Below are 13,052 nucleotides of genomic sequence, written 5' to 3' on the forward strand. Positions count from 1 at the left end.
AGAAGTTTTGTCTGTTTTCCAGCTGTCTAGGCACGCAAAATAAGACAGCCCAAATGGGCCATCTGACACCTTTTTCCGTGCGTGGAACTTTCACCCTTGATCTGGGAAGGTTTCTTTGGCTTGTGACACATGTCTCCTTATTCCCATTGTCTGAAACATTCATCTCTTCCATTATAAAGGTTTTCAAGGTTTCATTTGTTCCTTGGTTAGGATTTTCATATTTTCACAAAAAAAAGTGCATTTTGCTTAGAGCTACGTTTTAAGCTTCTAAATCGAAACCCTAGCCATAAAACCAACTCATGCATAAACACCCAATCACTGCATATTAGGGTTGCATTGTTTTAATGGTTTTGCATTAACATTTTGGTCTAAACCTAAGTTTTCATATCCTTCATAGACCAATCTCTCGGATTCATGTTAGGTTCTTTTTCAACTGTTTGACTGAAAAACCTGATTGGTCAGTTGAATCCAAATCTCTTGTACAAATCATAAAATCATATCACATCATTGATCGTGTTGATCTTGGAGCCACAAGGTAATGAGCTCAGGAGGAGTTGCCACTTCGTGAAGACCGATGGAGTTCATCTCGTGTAAAGCAAGGTTGCACAAAGGTAAAGCTGCTCCATAGACAAGGATCTAGGAATTGAGCTTGTGTTGTATGAACCTTTGTTTACACTAGTGGGTTGGACTCAGTGAAGAGTCCTCGGTTTTTTAACCTAAAGGTGGGTTTTTCCAGCCAAAAACTTCCTTGTGTTCAATAATTTACAAAGCCTTAATTATAACCTTGTTGGAACTAAACATTATAGGGTTTCCTAGTATTGATACTTTATTAATCAAGTGAACTTAACTAAGACTAAAACTTAACTGAAGTTTTTGTTAAGTTTTAACCTTCTAAGTTTGTTTGATTTATATACTTGTGGGATTCTAACAATTTGTACTCAGTTGACTAGTACATTGGCTAGTCAATATAGTGGTTCCCCACAAGAGTGCAACCAAATGATCTGTTGCCGCTCCAAATTGTCTTTAATCTCATGCCTCTTACCAAAAGCTAAAGGCCAAAACTCTAATCAAGTTTTTTTGACTCATGTCCGTTGTTTTTATTTAATTTATTTAATAATTTGAAAAATAAAAATAAAAATGAACGTGTGAAAGTCACCTCCATTTGTACAAAATATTTCGAGCAAGGAAACGAAAATGCTTCTTGAATATTTACATCTAAATAAAAATATATAATAAAGTAACCCATGTAAGGACATAAAAGTAGAAAAATTAACGCTTTCGGGATAAAATTTGATAACTTTTGAGCACGGCATGGTTAACTACCCACATCACACATACTATTTTAACTTAACCATTTATTATTAGGTGTTGAGTTTTATCACAAAAGTTACCACTGATAATTAGTAATGAAACTTCCACGTATAAGGTATGTATTATTTTGTTATATTTTCAATATGGGACTCTATTCTCCAATAGAACTTTACTTGCTGCTACTGTATTAGCCTCGTTTTATGATTCTCTCGGGGAAGCTTATATGAGGGGTTTTAATTCGTAAGGTGTTGTAACCTTTTGTTTTCCCTTTCCTTTTTATGATATCCACAAAAAAAAAAGGGACTTATCCAATTGTTATTATATGTAAATTACAGTTTGATATGTACATATTAAAAAACTTCTTTTTTAATATCAACAAAGTTTTACTAGATATGTGTTGTATTATAATTCGTAAGTAAGAAAGAATGACTTCTTAACCACTGTTCTAAAACTAAACACATGTGAATCGATCATTTATTTAATAGAACTAATGAATCGTTACATGAAGGAGGCAAAATTATTTTTCCAAAAGACCCTTATCAACCTTCTATAAAAGCAAATTATCCCATGCATGGATAACCATCATTGCTACCGAGTCCCACAACACCCACACCCACACCCACAAAAACTGGACAACACTTCCTTGAAGTTTGAACCAACACATAAGAAACAGACATCCCTTGGCTCTGCCCCTCCTCTTCCTCTTTCTCCTTAAATTGAGAGAGGACTTCGGTCCCCTGTGTTTCTGCTTCTCACTTGAGAGCAGGCTCTGGCTGGAGATTTGTTGCTCAATTGCTCATTTGCTCTGCATATGAAAAAGTGCTTTTCACAGTTCAGAAATTTGCAGCAATGAAATACATTAGAACAAACAGCCTGAAAAGGCTCTTCTCCCTCAAATGGAGAAGTCTAGAGGAACCCACAAGCCCCAATGGCTCCAAAGGCGAAGAAAACAATGAAATCCTGAAGAATGTTGAAGCAAAAGAGCCTTCGCCAAGACCCACTTGGAAATGCTTCTCCTATGAAGAGATTTCTGATGCCACAAATGCTTTCAGCTCAGGTAGGTTTTTGCTTGTTTTCCTTCAAAAACTGTTTGATCCTCTCTGGGTTTTGTCTGGGTGATTGAAATTTGATATTTTTTCACATTTTGTGATGTGGGTTTTGGCAGACAATCTGGTTGGGAAAGGAGGGTATGCACAAGTGTACAGAGGAATTCTAGAAAATGGTGCGGAGATTGCAGTGAAGAGGCTCACAAAAGCTGTGACAGATGAGAGGAAAGAGAAGGAGTTCTTGAATGAGATTGGGACCATTGGACATGTCTGCCACCCAAATGTTCTGTCTCTTGTGGGTTGTTGTATTGACAATGGCCTTTATCTCATCTTCCATTTCTCCTCCAAAGGCTCTGTTGCTTCTCTTCTCCATGGTAAACATTCCACAATAATTTGTTTAGGGGAGCGATTTCTGCACACCCGCTTGCTTCTGGCCCTTGATTATTCTTTAAAAAGGCGTGCAGAAATCATTTTCCACCAAAGTAACAATCTAACAATCTTGTTTTGCTTATTGGGTTTTAATTTCTGGGTTATTTTCTTGAAACCGTGTTGTAGATGAGGATTTGCCGCCTATGGATTGGAAAACAAGGTACAAGATAGCTATTGGGACAGCAAGAGGCCTCCATTACTTGCACAAGGGCTGCCAGAGAAGGATAATTCACAGGGACATTAAGTCTACAAATATTCTATTGACTCTGGATTTGGAACCACAAGTACACATAGAACCATAGTCTCTTGCTCCTTTTCTTAATCAAGATTTGAGAATAATTTATTGCATTTGATGTTTTTAATGTTTGAAATGTTACAGATATCAGATTTTGGTCTGGCAAAATGGCTTCCATCTCAGTGGACTCATCATTCAATTGCTCCAATTGAAGGGACATTTGGGTACTCAATCTTAATAATTACAAGCTTTTATCCATCAAATCCAATGAATTATTAATAACTTTAATCCAGATTTCTAAATGATTACTTGTTTTTCATTTTTTGCCAGAACAAATGATTAATTGTTGATATTCTATATATTTTGCAGGCATTTAGCACCAGAGTACTACATGCATGGGATTGTGGATGAGAAAACCGATGTGTTTGCTTTTGGAGTAATTTTGTTAGAGCTCATCTCAGGGAGGAAACCAGTGGATGGGTCTCACCAAAGCTTACATAGCTGGGTAAGTAAATGGAAACCTTTTCAAATCTTATTATATGATTTAGTCTATTAATTATAAGTTAACATATTCCGCGGCTGGGAAGGACTTACATATACTCCTCGACATTTTAAGCTAACAATATATTATCATTTGTTTTAACATTACCACGACCACATACAATTATACTGCTCTTAGACGCTGTCTCGTGAAATGCATGCAAGTCTTTGTCCTATTATTTCTTAACGACTAATTGAAAATATATGTATTATATTTTGCAAATTGTTGTGGTTCGACTGGAATTTTAAATGTGTTTTCAACAGGCAAAACCAATTTTGAATATTGGGGAGATTGAAAGGCTAGTAGATCCAAGGCTGAGAGGGGCCTATGATGTTACACAGTTGAAAAGACTTGCCTTTGCGGGATCTATGTGCATTAGAGCATCTCCAACATGGCGCCCTTCTATGACCGAGGTACCTATTTATTTTACTTAAAATAAGCTCATGCGGTGCCTTAATATAACAACGTATTACATATTAATAAACTTATCATATATGAGTCTGACGTTTTCAACAAATGACAATGTCACACGATGGTAATTATATAAGAAAATCATATCTTTATAGATGTTTGTGTTTCAATAGTAAAATTCTGATTGACTAGTCACCTAAATAGCTGTTTTCACAAAAATTGAAATGTGGGGTTTGTTGAAAGCACTTGTGTTACATTCACAAAAAGATGCTTATAATTTAAAAGCACTTTTAATTATCAAAATCTTACACAAGTGCTTTGGTTATCTACATGAGCTAGCTACTTGGTTACAGTAGCCATACTTAATGGTTTAAAAATGGTATGTGGTTGTTTGTCTGTAATGACTTTCTGCATCATTTTTCACCAGTTATAACCAGAAACAAGAAACTAATTGTATTTAGCTCTCTCTTTGGGAGTTGGTATATGGCAGGCCGTTTGGTTTTTTTTTTTTTTTTTGTTTTTTTTGTTTTTTCACGCAATGGCTATTGTCCAACAAATGGTTCCTTCCCACCTAACCTTAATATTTATGCTAAAATAAAGATGTGATCACTCAATCATGCACCATGTTTAGGAAAAAAGATTAAGATCTGATCACCAAAATGATTGTGAGAGTGGGTCCTAATTTGTCTTTTTTTTTTTTTTAACCCATGTCAGCTTCGGTGATCCTTTTCATACAGCTATTGAATACATAGGCAAAAATGCACAATGTAAATCACAAATTCTTCATCTCATATCATTTCCCCTTGCATAAGTTCATGAGTTTAACATAGAACTATATTAAAATAATTGTACCATAATATACTCTTTCGGGTCTGTACACCCTTTTCTTTCTTCTGCACAGATCTTTTAATTCAGGGCATTTAAAATGAATAAATCAAAGGAGACATAATATACAGAAGTAAAAAAAGATGGACATAGAAAAAAGAGTGCAGAAATCATTTTCCAATCTAATTAGCGAGCTTTGTGAGTTTAGTATACTTGTTATGGTTTGTGTACGTAAAATATATCAACATGTAGTAACTTAATGTGCCACTATATTTGCAGGTATTGGAGGTGATGGAATCAGAAGGGGAAATAGACAAAGAGAGGTGGAAGATGGCAGAAGAAGAAGAAGTAGATGAGTTTTGGGGTTTTGAGGATTTAGAAAATGAATGCAACACTTCCTTCTCAATTTCACCACACGATTCCCCTTCAACAGGAAGTTGTTAATTACATGTAATAATTATGGTTTAAGAGCTAAAAAGAAAAGGGGTTGGGGACGAACTTTATGTCAATTATTATTATTATATGTGACTTCCTAACCTCAATTTTTATCAACGTGTACATATAAATAGGTTTACACATGTTTGGTACATGCAGACCATTTTCCATATATACCTTGTGAGAAACAATGAAATCTCATTGTCATAATTAAATAGGTAAATGGTTTTAGATTGAATTGAATTTTTGAAAAGATGATATATGAATTGAGATTTACAAAATAGACGATTCAAGTCGCTGAAGTACAATATGAATTAAATCTTACAATTAAACCCTATTTAAAAAAAAAAAAATAGGAATCCTTTTGTATGAAGAACAGTGTGCCTATATTTATTTATAAAGCAAAGGTTGTTGCAAATTTGCAGTACCACTTCACGTGAAGTGTTGATAGTGATTTGACTCCTGAGCGCTGGACATCTATTACTTTTGTAAGATTGTGAAATTGAGACCATAAAAGGAGGCTGAAATGGTGGAATACGTTTAATTGCATACCATCAATTCACTCAGCCACCACTACATTTTGGAAAAATTTGTATAGAAACCCCTGAAAAACTAAAAACAATTAAGAAAGAACCATACAAATGCTTCTTTTTTTATATATTTATTTTAGGCCCAAAAGAGTGTTTTCTATTTATTTATTACAAGCTATATTCTACACTAAGAGAAGCATAAAAGATTTGAACTTGGAAAAGAGTTTAAACTTTAAAGTTTATATTTTTGTGGCGAAAAATTGGTGAGATAATAAGTGAGAAGTTCAAAATTCAATTTACTCTGATATAACAAAATAAAAGAACCTTAAACTTTTTAAGTTTAGTAGTCACCGTTGATTGTTCAAAAAAATAGTCACCGTTGATTTGATTTTGATAGTTTTATATAAATTAAAGTTGCAGACTTAGGAAGCACGCATGCATGCAAGACAGAGATGGCATCTGGCATGCAAAAAAGCAATAAAAAAGAAAAAAAGAGCTAAAAAAATATGTAAAAGAAAACGAAAGACTAACTAATGGCATATAACCATATCATAAGAATATATCATGCATGAAAGCATGACAGTTCAAAAAGATTTATAACAACATTAGACAATTAACAAGTATTTAAAAGCTTATAAAAAATAAAAAAATAAAAAAAATAACTCGTTAAACAAGATGGAGTACTTAATAATTTTGCAGGATAAGATGTGCATGTATCATAATATGTAGTCTCAAATATTAGTAGTGGACTATTGACCATATAAGAAATGGCTCCAAGATTCTTACATCATCCCACATGTAACACTATATTTTTATTTCTATCAATGACATATTGTGCTTCTAGTGGATAAGGTTGATAGAATTGTAACAATTGTAGGGGTGGTCATGAGGTTGTGTTATTTTTATTTGAGTAATGCTACATTTACTATTTAGTTGTATCATCATCTGTGTCATCTCTCTAATAGAGATAAGGTCTGTCAACTCATATGAGTCATGTCTCTATTAGAGAAATGGTACAAATGATGATACAACTAGATAATGCTAAATTTGTTATGGATTTCTTGATTGTTTGTGGCGATTTTATATGTTTTAGTTTAGCCTTTCCGTGTTGCTTCTTGTGCAATCCTTTCGAAATTTGTTTGTCTTGTACACATTCTTAATTAATATGTTTTTTTTTATATAAATAAATACTAGTAAATTTATTAAAAAAAAAATTATGATGATATTTATATTAAATTAGTTGGTTAACACTTGAAAGTCAAACTTCAGAGTTGTCGAGCCTATTGCGTAACTTTCATATTGCAAAAGATGGTTTCATATCTCAATTACACACTTTTTTAAATTTTCAATCGTCAGATCAAATAAAATGAAGAAAATTAAAGAATATAAATTATCAGATGTATGTGAGATTTAAAAAGGAACATATAGATAGCACGACTCAATACAATATCAAGTATTAGTAACACGTATAATACAAGATGAGACAATGACAGGTTTCATGAAAGCAGATGGAAACGAGTTTCTTTAAAGGGAGACTTTGGATGTGGTTCCTCGATATCAATATTCTTTGACTGAAGCCTTATTGATTTTCAATTTTTGATCGAAGTCCCTGAAATTAATGTGATAAATTATTTTTATGTACGTTACTATATTTTTTAAATTAAAAATTGAAATTTATAGTTGTTTATATTAATAAGATTTTAAATAAAAACCCATAATTTGTGGGATTTAAAATATTAAAATCTCTACTAATTAATGAAATCCTCTTTGTCAACCAAAAGAGGGTGAAAAGAAAAATTAGTCTTTTATCACAAAAACAAATGATGGGCAATAATGTAATTTCACAGGTCCAAATTTTACTATTTTTTATTGAAGCCTCACCTACAGGTGATGACACACCCCGACCGAAATAAGGGCGTACTGGCCGTCATATGAGGGTGACATAGTCATGTGCACAGTGCGGAAGCAAAAGATAGTAATAAAAGTACGAAAAAAAATAAAAACCAAACTACAAAACAATGTAGTTAACGTACAAGTGTAAGTGTGATAAACAATATTCAGAGCACAGAAAACCTATTGCAGTCCAGAGGAACAAACATTAATTACACAACACCCAAAGGTGATCTTACATTTGTGATGTTCTGTCAGAACCACCGACAAGTCCTCGTGAACCACCAAAGCTGCTTCTAACTAGAACCTGGAGGGGCGCAAAACAAAAAGTGTGAGTGGGCAAAAACAAAGCTTTTCAAAATCATTTCATTATCAAAAGTTCTAACCCATCGCCGTAAAACCAGTATAGTTTCCCAGAAAATAGAATATACACATAGATCGAAAACATGTTCAGCAATATGCCATGTCGAATGCCTCCACATAAAATGTAAGTAACCCAGGTAATGTCAATCAATGCAAATAACATGTCAGCCGGAGTCACCTAACGTGACCTGTACGGCTGAATCTAGAGCTCAAATTCCCAACTTACTAACTATACCTGCACACGAGTCGGAACCACCTAAAGTGGTCTGTACGACAGGACTGGGTGTAAATAAATACGCTTAAGTGCTACGATCACGTGAAGACTAGGCGAATAATCGCGGGTCACTTACGAGTCGGAACCACCTATAGTGGTCTGTATGACAGGACTGTGCACCTAACTTGGATCCAAGATAAGCGTGTGGTGCGGGAGGTGAACATCACATGAAGGACTGTGCCCTACTCTGGGCGGGACCACTAACACCGGGGGTGCAGGTTATGAGCTTTCTATGTATCTCACATAACCACTAATTCACAATCATAATCTATAAACTTACTTGGCACTTACCTGTGCGTCCACAACACCAATCATAAATATATGTAACTACTAATGCATAAATAAATAGGCAAACGCAATGCATGACATTTAAAACATATAAACATTCCATTTCATTTTCTGGGAAAAACCACAAATATATAGGTATATACTGAAAATCAAAAGTCCACTCACTGGTATGTGGAAGGGTCGTAACCCTCGAGCCTTGAGTGACTGCGCTCGTCCTCAGGATAGGTCTCACCTATGTGCGAAACAACTATAAAAACGTCAATTTAAAGCACATAACCAAAACTAGGTAATAACTTTTCATACAATGCTTAAATGGGGTGTTTGGATACACCAATGTGATCTACTCAACCTCACGAACATCCCCATATTTTTAAAATAATTTTTCGAGGCTCCACGCTCCGCCACGGGCCAGCAAGGGCACGGCCCTACGCGCCCCCACATGCGGCCACGACCCTACGCGCCCCCACGCGCGGCCACATGCCAGGCACACTGACGGTGTCAGGAATATTTCGTTAAACCCTAACAGATTTCGTTAAAACTAACAAACGGCGTCAGCATATTCCGTCCAAAATTGACGGAATATACTGTCGTCGGAAATCTAGAAAAACTTTAAACCTTTCGTTCTCACTCGTTTCTTCACCAATTTCTATGAAATTTGCACCAATGGAAAGCTGAAGATGAGTAGACCAACGTTATACCTGTTTGAAACCTCAAAGATCACGAGATGTCACCGGAGAAATTCAAGACAAATCGGCCAAACTTGCAACTCACGATCCCGACGTCCAATTCCACTCAACGAACCACCTTGAGCTTCCTAAGGACCTCACTAAGCTTTCTATAAGCTTCAAATTCCCTGAAAAACAACATTTCACGTGTGCATGAACAGTGACCAAATCGGAGATTCCTGGTTCGACGTGAAATCAAAGGATTTCTTACCTAAAATTGGTATGGTTGGACTCATATGGTCCTCATGAACACAAAGGTATTAATTTCCACTTCGATCTGCAACGTTTGCAAGGGATTTAGGTCTCGTCCGTACAAAGGGAGTATAAGAGAGAGAGAGAGTGTGTTCGAGACAGAGAGGGATACGAGGAAGGAGATGATGAAGATGAAGGTGTGTGGTCTAGATGCAACCAACAAAACCACAAAACAATCACCCAAAATGACAAATAACCACTAGGGGCAAAATTGTCATTTCACACCTACGGTACAATTAATTCGAGACGGCTTGTCACAACCTACCCACCTTAAGAAATTTCATCCCGAAATTCAAAACAACAACTCAACTACCCACTAGTAAACATAGAACAACCGAGGATACAAATCTCTCATCCGATCTTCTGTCTCCCAAGTAGCCTCCTCCGTTGAGTGATTCCTCCACAAAACTTTCACTAAACTCACAGTCTTGTTCCTCAAAACCTTTTCCTTCCAATCCAAAATCGTTACTGGTTCCTCGTCATATGTCAAATCCGGGTTAATTTTCAATGGTTAAGGAGGTATCACATGTGACGGATCCGCAACGTAATGACGAATCATGGACACATGAAAAACATTATGTACTTTAGCCAGCTCAGAAGGCAACTCAAGCCTGTAAGCCACTTCACCAACTCACTCGGTGATCATATATGGTCCGATATACCTGGGACTTAACTTACCTTTCTTTCCGAACCATACTACACCTCTCCACGGTGACAACTTCAGAAACACCCAATCACCAACTTTATACACCTTGTTAATGGCATGCCTATCCGCTAAGCTCTTTTGTCGATCCTGGGCCGCTTTTAGGTTAGACTTAATTACCTGAACATTCTGAGTAGTCTCATCTACAATCTTGGGGCCCACCAAAACTCTTTCTCCGACCTCTGACCAACACAAGGGTGTTCGACAAGATTTACCATACAGTGCCTTAAATGGTGACATGCTGATACTCGAATGAAAGCTGTTGTTGTAGGAAAATTCCATTAAATCCAACCGTTTGTGCCAAGCATCGCCAAACTGCAACACCAAAGATCTCAACATATCCTCCAACGTCTGAATGGTCCTCTCTGATTGTCCGTCTGTCTAAGGATGATATGCCTTACTATAGAGTAATCTCGTACCCAAAGCTTCCTGAAAAGCCACCTGAAATTTAGAAGTAAATCTTGGGTCACGATCCGAAACAATACTCACTGGAACACCATGGTACTTCACAATCTTCGATATGAATAACTTAGCTAATCGGCCCAAATAATACTTTTCCCTCACTGGAATAAAATGCGCTGACTTAATAAGCCGATCAACTATCACCCAAATGCCGTCAAAACGATTATGTGTACGCGGAAGCTTGTACACAAAATCCATAGTAATATTTTCCCATTTCCACTCTGGAACGGGAAGCAGCTGCAACAACCCAAACGACTTCTTCCTTTCAGCTTTAACCTGTTGGCAAATGGCACACCTACTCACATACTCAGCTATCTCTCTTTTCATACCCGGCTAATAATAAAATGGTCGAATGGTATGATACATTTTAGTACCTCCAAGATGCATCACATAAGCTGAGATATGCACTTCATCAAGAATTGCTTTCGTTAATTCCAAATTATTTGGCACAAACATTCTACTCTCCTGCATACGTATGCCATCCGATTCTCGAACTCTGAAGTCTTTCTTTTTCCCCCGATTCCTTGCTTGCATTATTTCTTGGGTCTCTTCATCAACCATCTGGGCTTCAAGTACACGATCAATTAAAATCGGCCTAACTTGAAAATTAGCAAGTAAGGCTACCTCCTGATCTTCTACCTCTAACCGCACTCCAGTTGATCTCAAGTCTACCATAAGAGGTTGACTAGCATACAACGCATTAATACGGCCTTGAGATTTTCTGCTAAGTGCATCAGCTACCACATTCGCATGACCAGGGTGATAATCAATCATGCAATCATAATCACTAAGCAGTTCCAACCATCTCTGCTGACGAAGATTAAGATCACTCTAAGTGAAAAGATACTGAAGACTCTTATGATCCGTAAAGATCTTACATTTTTCTCCATAATGATAATGTCTCCACATCTTCAAAGCAAAGATAATGGCCGCTAACTCCAAATCATGCGTAGGGTAATTCAACTCAAAAGGCATTAGTTGTCGTGAAGCATAAGCAATCACCCTACCATGTTACATCAACACACATCCCAAACCATTTAAGGAAGCATCATTGTAGACTTCAAAATTACCAATATCGTCTGGAAGTGCAAAAACGGGTGCATGAGTGAGACAATACTTCAACTGCTGGAAACTCTACTCACAATTATCATCCCACTCAAATTTAACATCCTTCCTCGTTAACCTTGTCAGTGGTAAACCAATCACGGAAAAATCCTTAACAAATCGCCGGTAATACCCTGCTAAACCAAGAAAACTCCGTACCTCAGTGACGGTCTGTGGTTGCTCCCAATTCTCCACTGCTACTACCTTTTGAGGATCCACCAAAATACCTTGAGCAAATATGACGTGTCCCAAAAATGCCATTTGATCTAACCAAAATTAGCACTTGCTAAACTTAGCATACAGTTGGTGTTCCCTCAACCTCTTCAACACTAAAGTAAGATGTTGAACATGCTCAGATTTAAACTTAGAGTATACCATGATATCGTCGATAAAGACAATAACAAACCTATCCAAATATGGCTGGAATACTCGGTTCATTAAATCCATAAAAGCTGCTGGTGCATTCATCACCAGAAACTCGTAATAACCATAACGAGTCCTGAAAGCTGTCTTAGGGACATCTTCACTACTGGTCTTCAACTGATAATAACCAGACCTCAAATCAATCTTAGAAAATATACAAGCACCTCGAAGCTGATCAAACAAATCATCTATACGCGGGAATGGATAACGATTTTTAATTGTTACCCGATTCAATTGCCGGTAATCAACGCATAGCCTCAAAATCCCCTTTTTCTTTCTCACAAACAACATTGGAGCTCCCCAGGGTGAAGTACTAGATTGAATAAAACCTTTATCCACTAATTCCTGCAACTGGATTTTCAATTCCCTCAACTCAGCAGAAGCCATTCGATAAAGAGTCAAGGATATAGGATTAGTACCTGGAAGCAAATCAATGGTAAACTCCACATCTTGGTCTGGCGGCAATTCAAGTAAATCGTCAGGGAAAACATCAGGAAAATGCTTGACTACCTTCACGTCCTCCACACTACTAGGAGCAACATCGTTCAACACTACATGAGCTAAATATCCCTAACCATTTTTATTTGTCATACACTTTTTGTTAATTTCTGTCATTTGATTTTATTCAATTCATTCAAACCGAGAGTAAAAAATTATTAAGAATGTGTGTGAAAAGTAAAAATGAATGTGTCAATATCACACTCTTATTTAAAAACACTTAACATACTTTTTGTTTTTTGTTTTTTGCGGTTTTGTGATTATTGAGTAATGATTTATATTCGATATATCCTGCTACCTCATTAGT

General features: G+C 36.4%; 1 protein-coding gene across 1 annotated transcript; it reads left to right on the forward strand.

The window, feature by feature from the left end:
• The first annotated feature begins 1,920 nt into the window (after nt 1-1,920).
• LOC103968010 (probable receptor-like serine/threonine-protein kinase At5g57670) lies at nt 1,921-5,385 on the forward strand. The gene is made up of 7 exons (XM_009381340.3): nt 1,921-2,368; nt 2,477-2,731; nt 2,913-3,070; nt 3,166-3,245; nt 3,391-3,526; nt 3,826-3,975; nt 5,078-5,385. Exons 1-7 carry the CDS (start codon nt 2,161-2,163, stop codon nt 5,240-5,242), a joined length of 1,152 nt encoding a protein of 383 aa, XP_009379615.2. The 5' UTR covers nt 1,921-2,160; the 3' UTR covers nt 5,243-5,385.
• The last annotated feature ends 7,667 nt before the right edge of the window (nt 5,386-13,052 follow it).

The sequence above is a fragment of a genome, unplaced genomic scaffold, assembly GCF_019419815.1.
Source record: "Pyrus x bretschneideri cultivar Hongxiangsu unplaced genomic scaffold, Pyrus_bretschneideri_v1 Contig97, whole genome shotgun sequence".
NCBI lineage: Eukaryota > Viridiplantae > Streptophyta > Magnoliopsida > Rosales > Rosaceae > Pyrus > Pyrus x bretschneideri.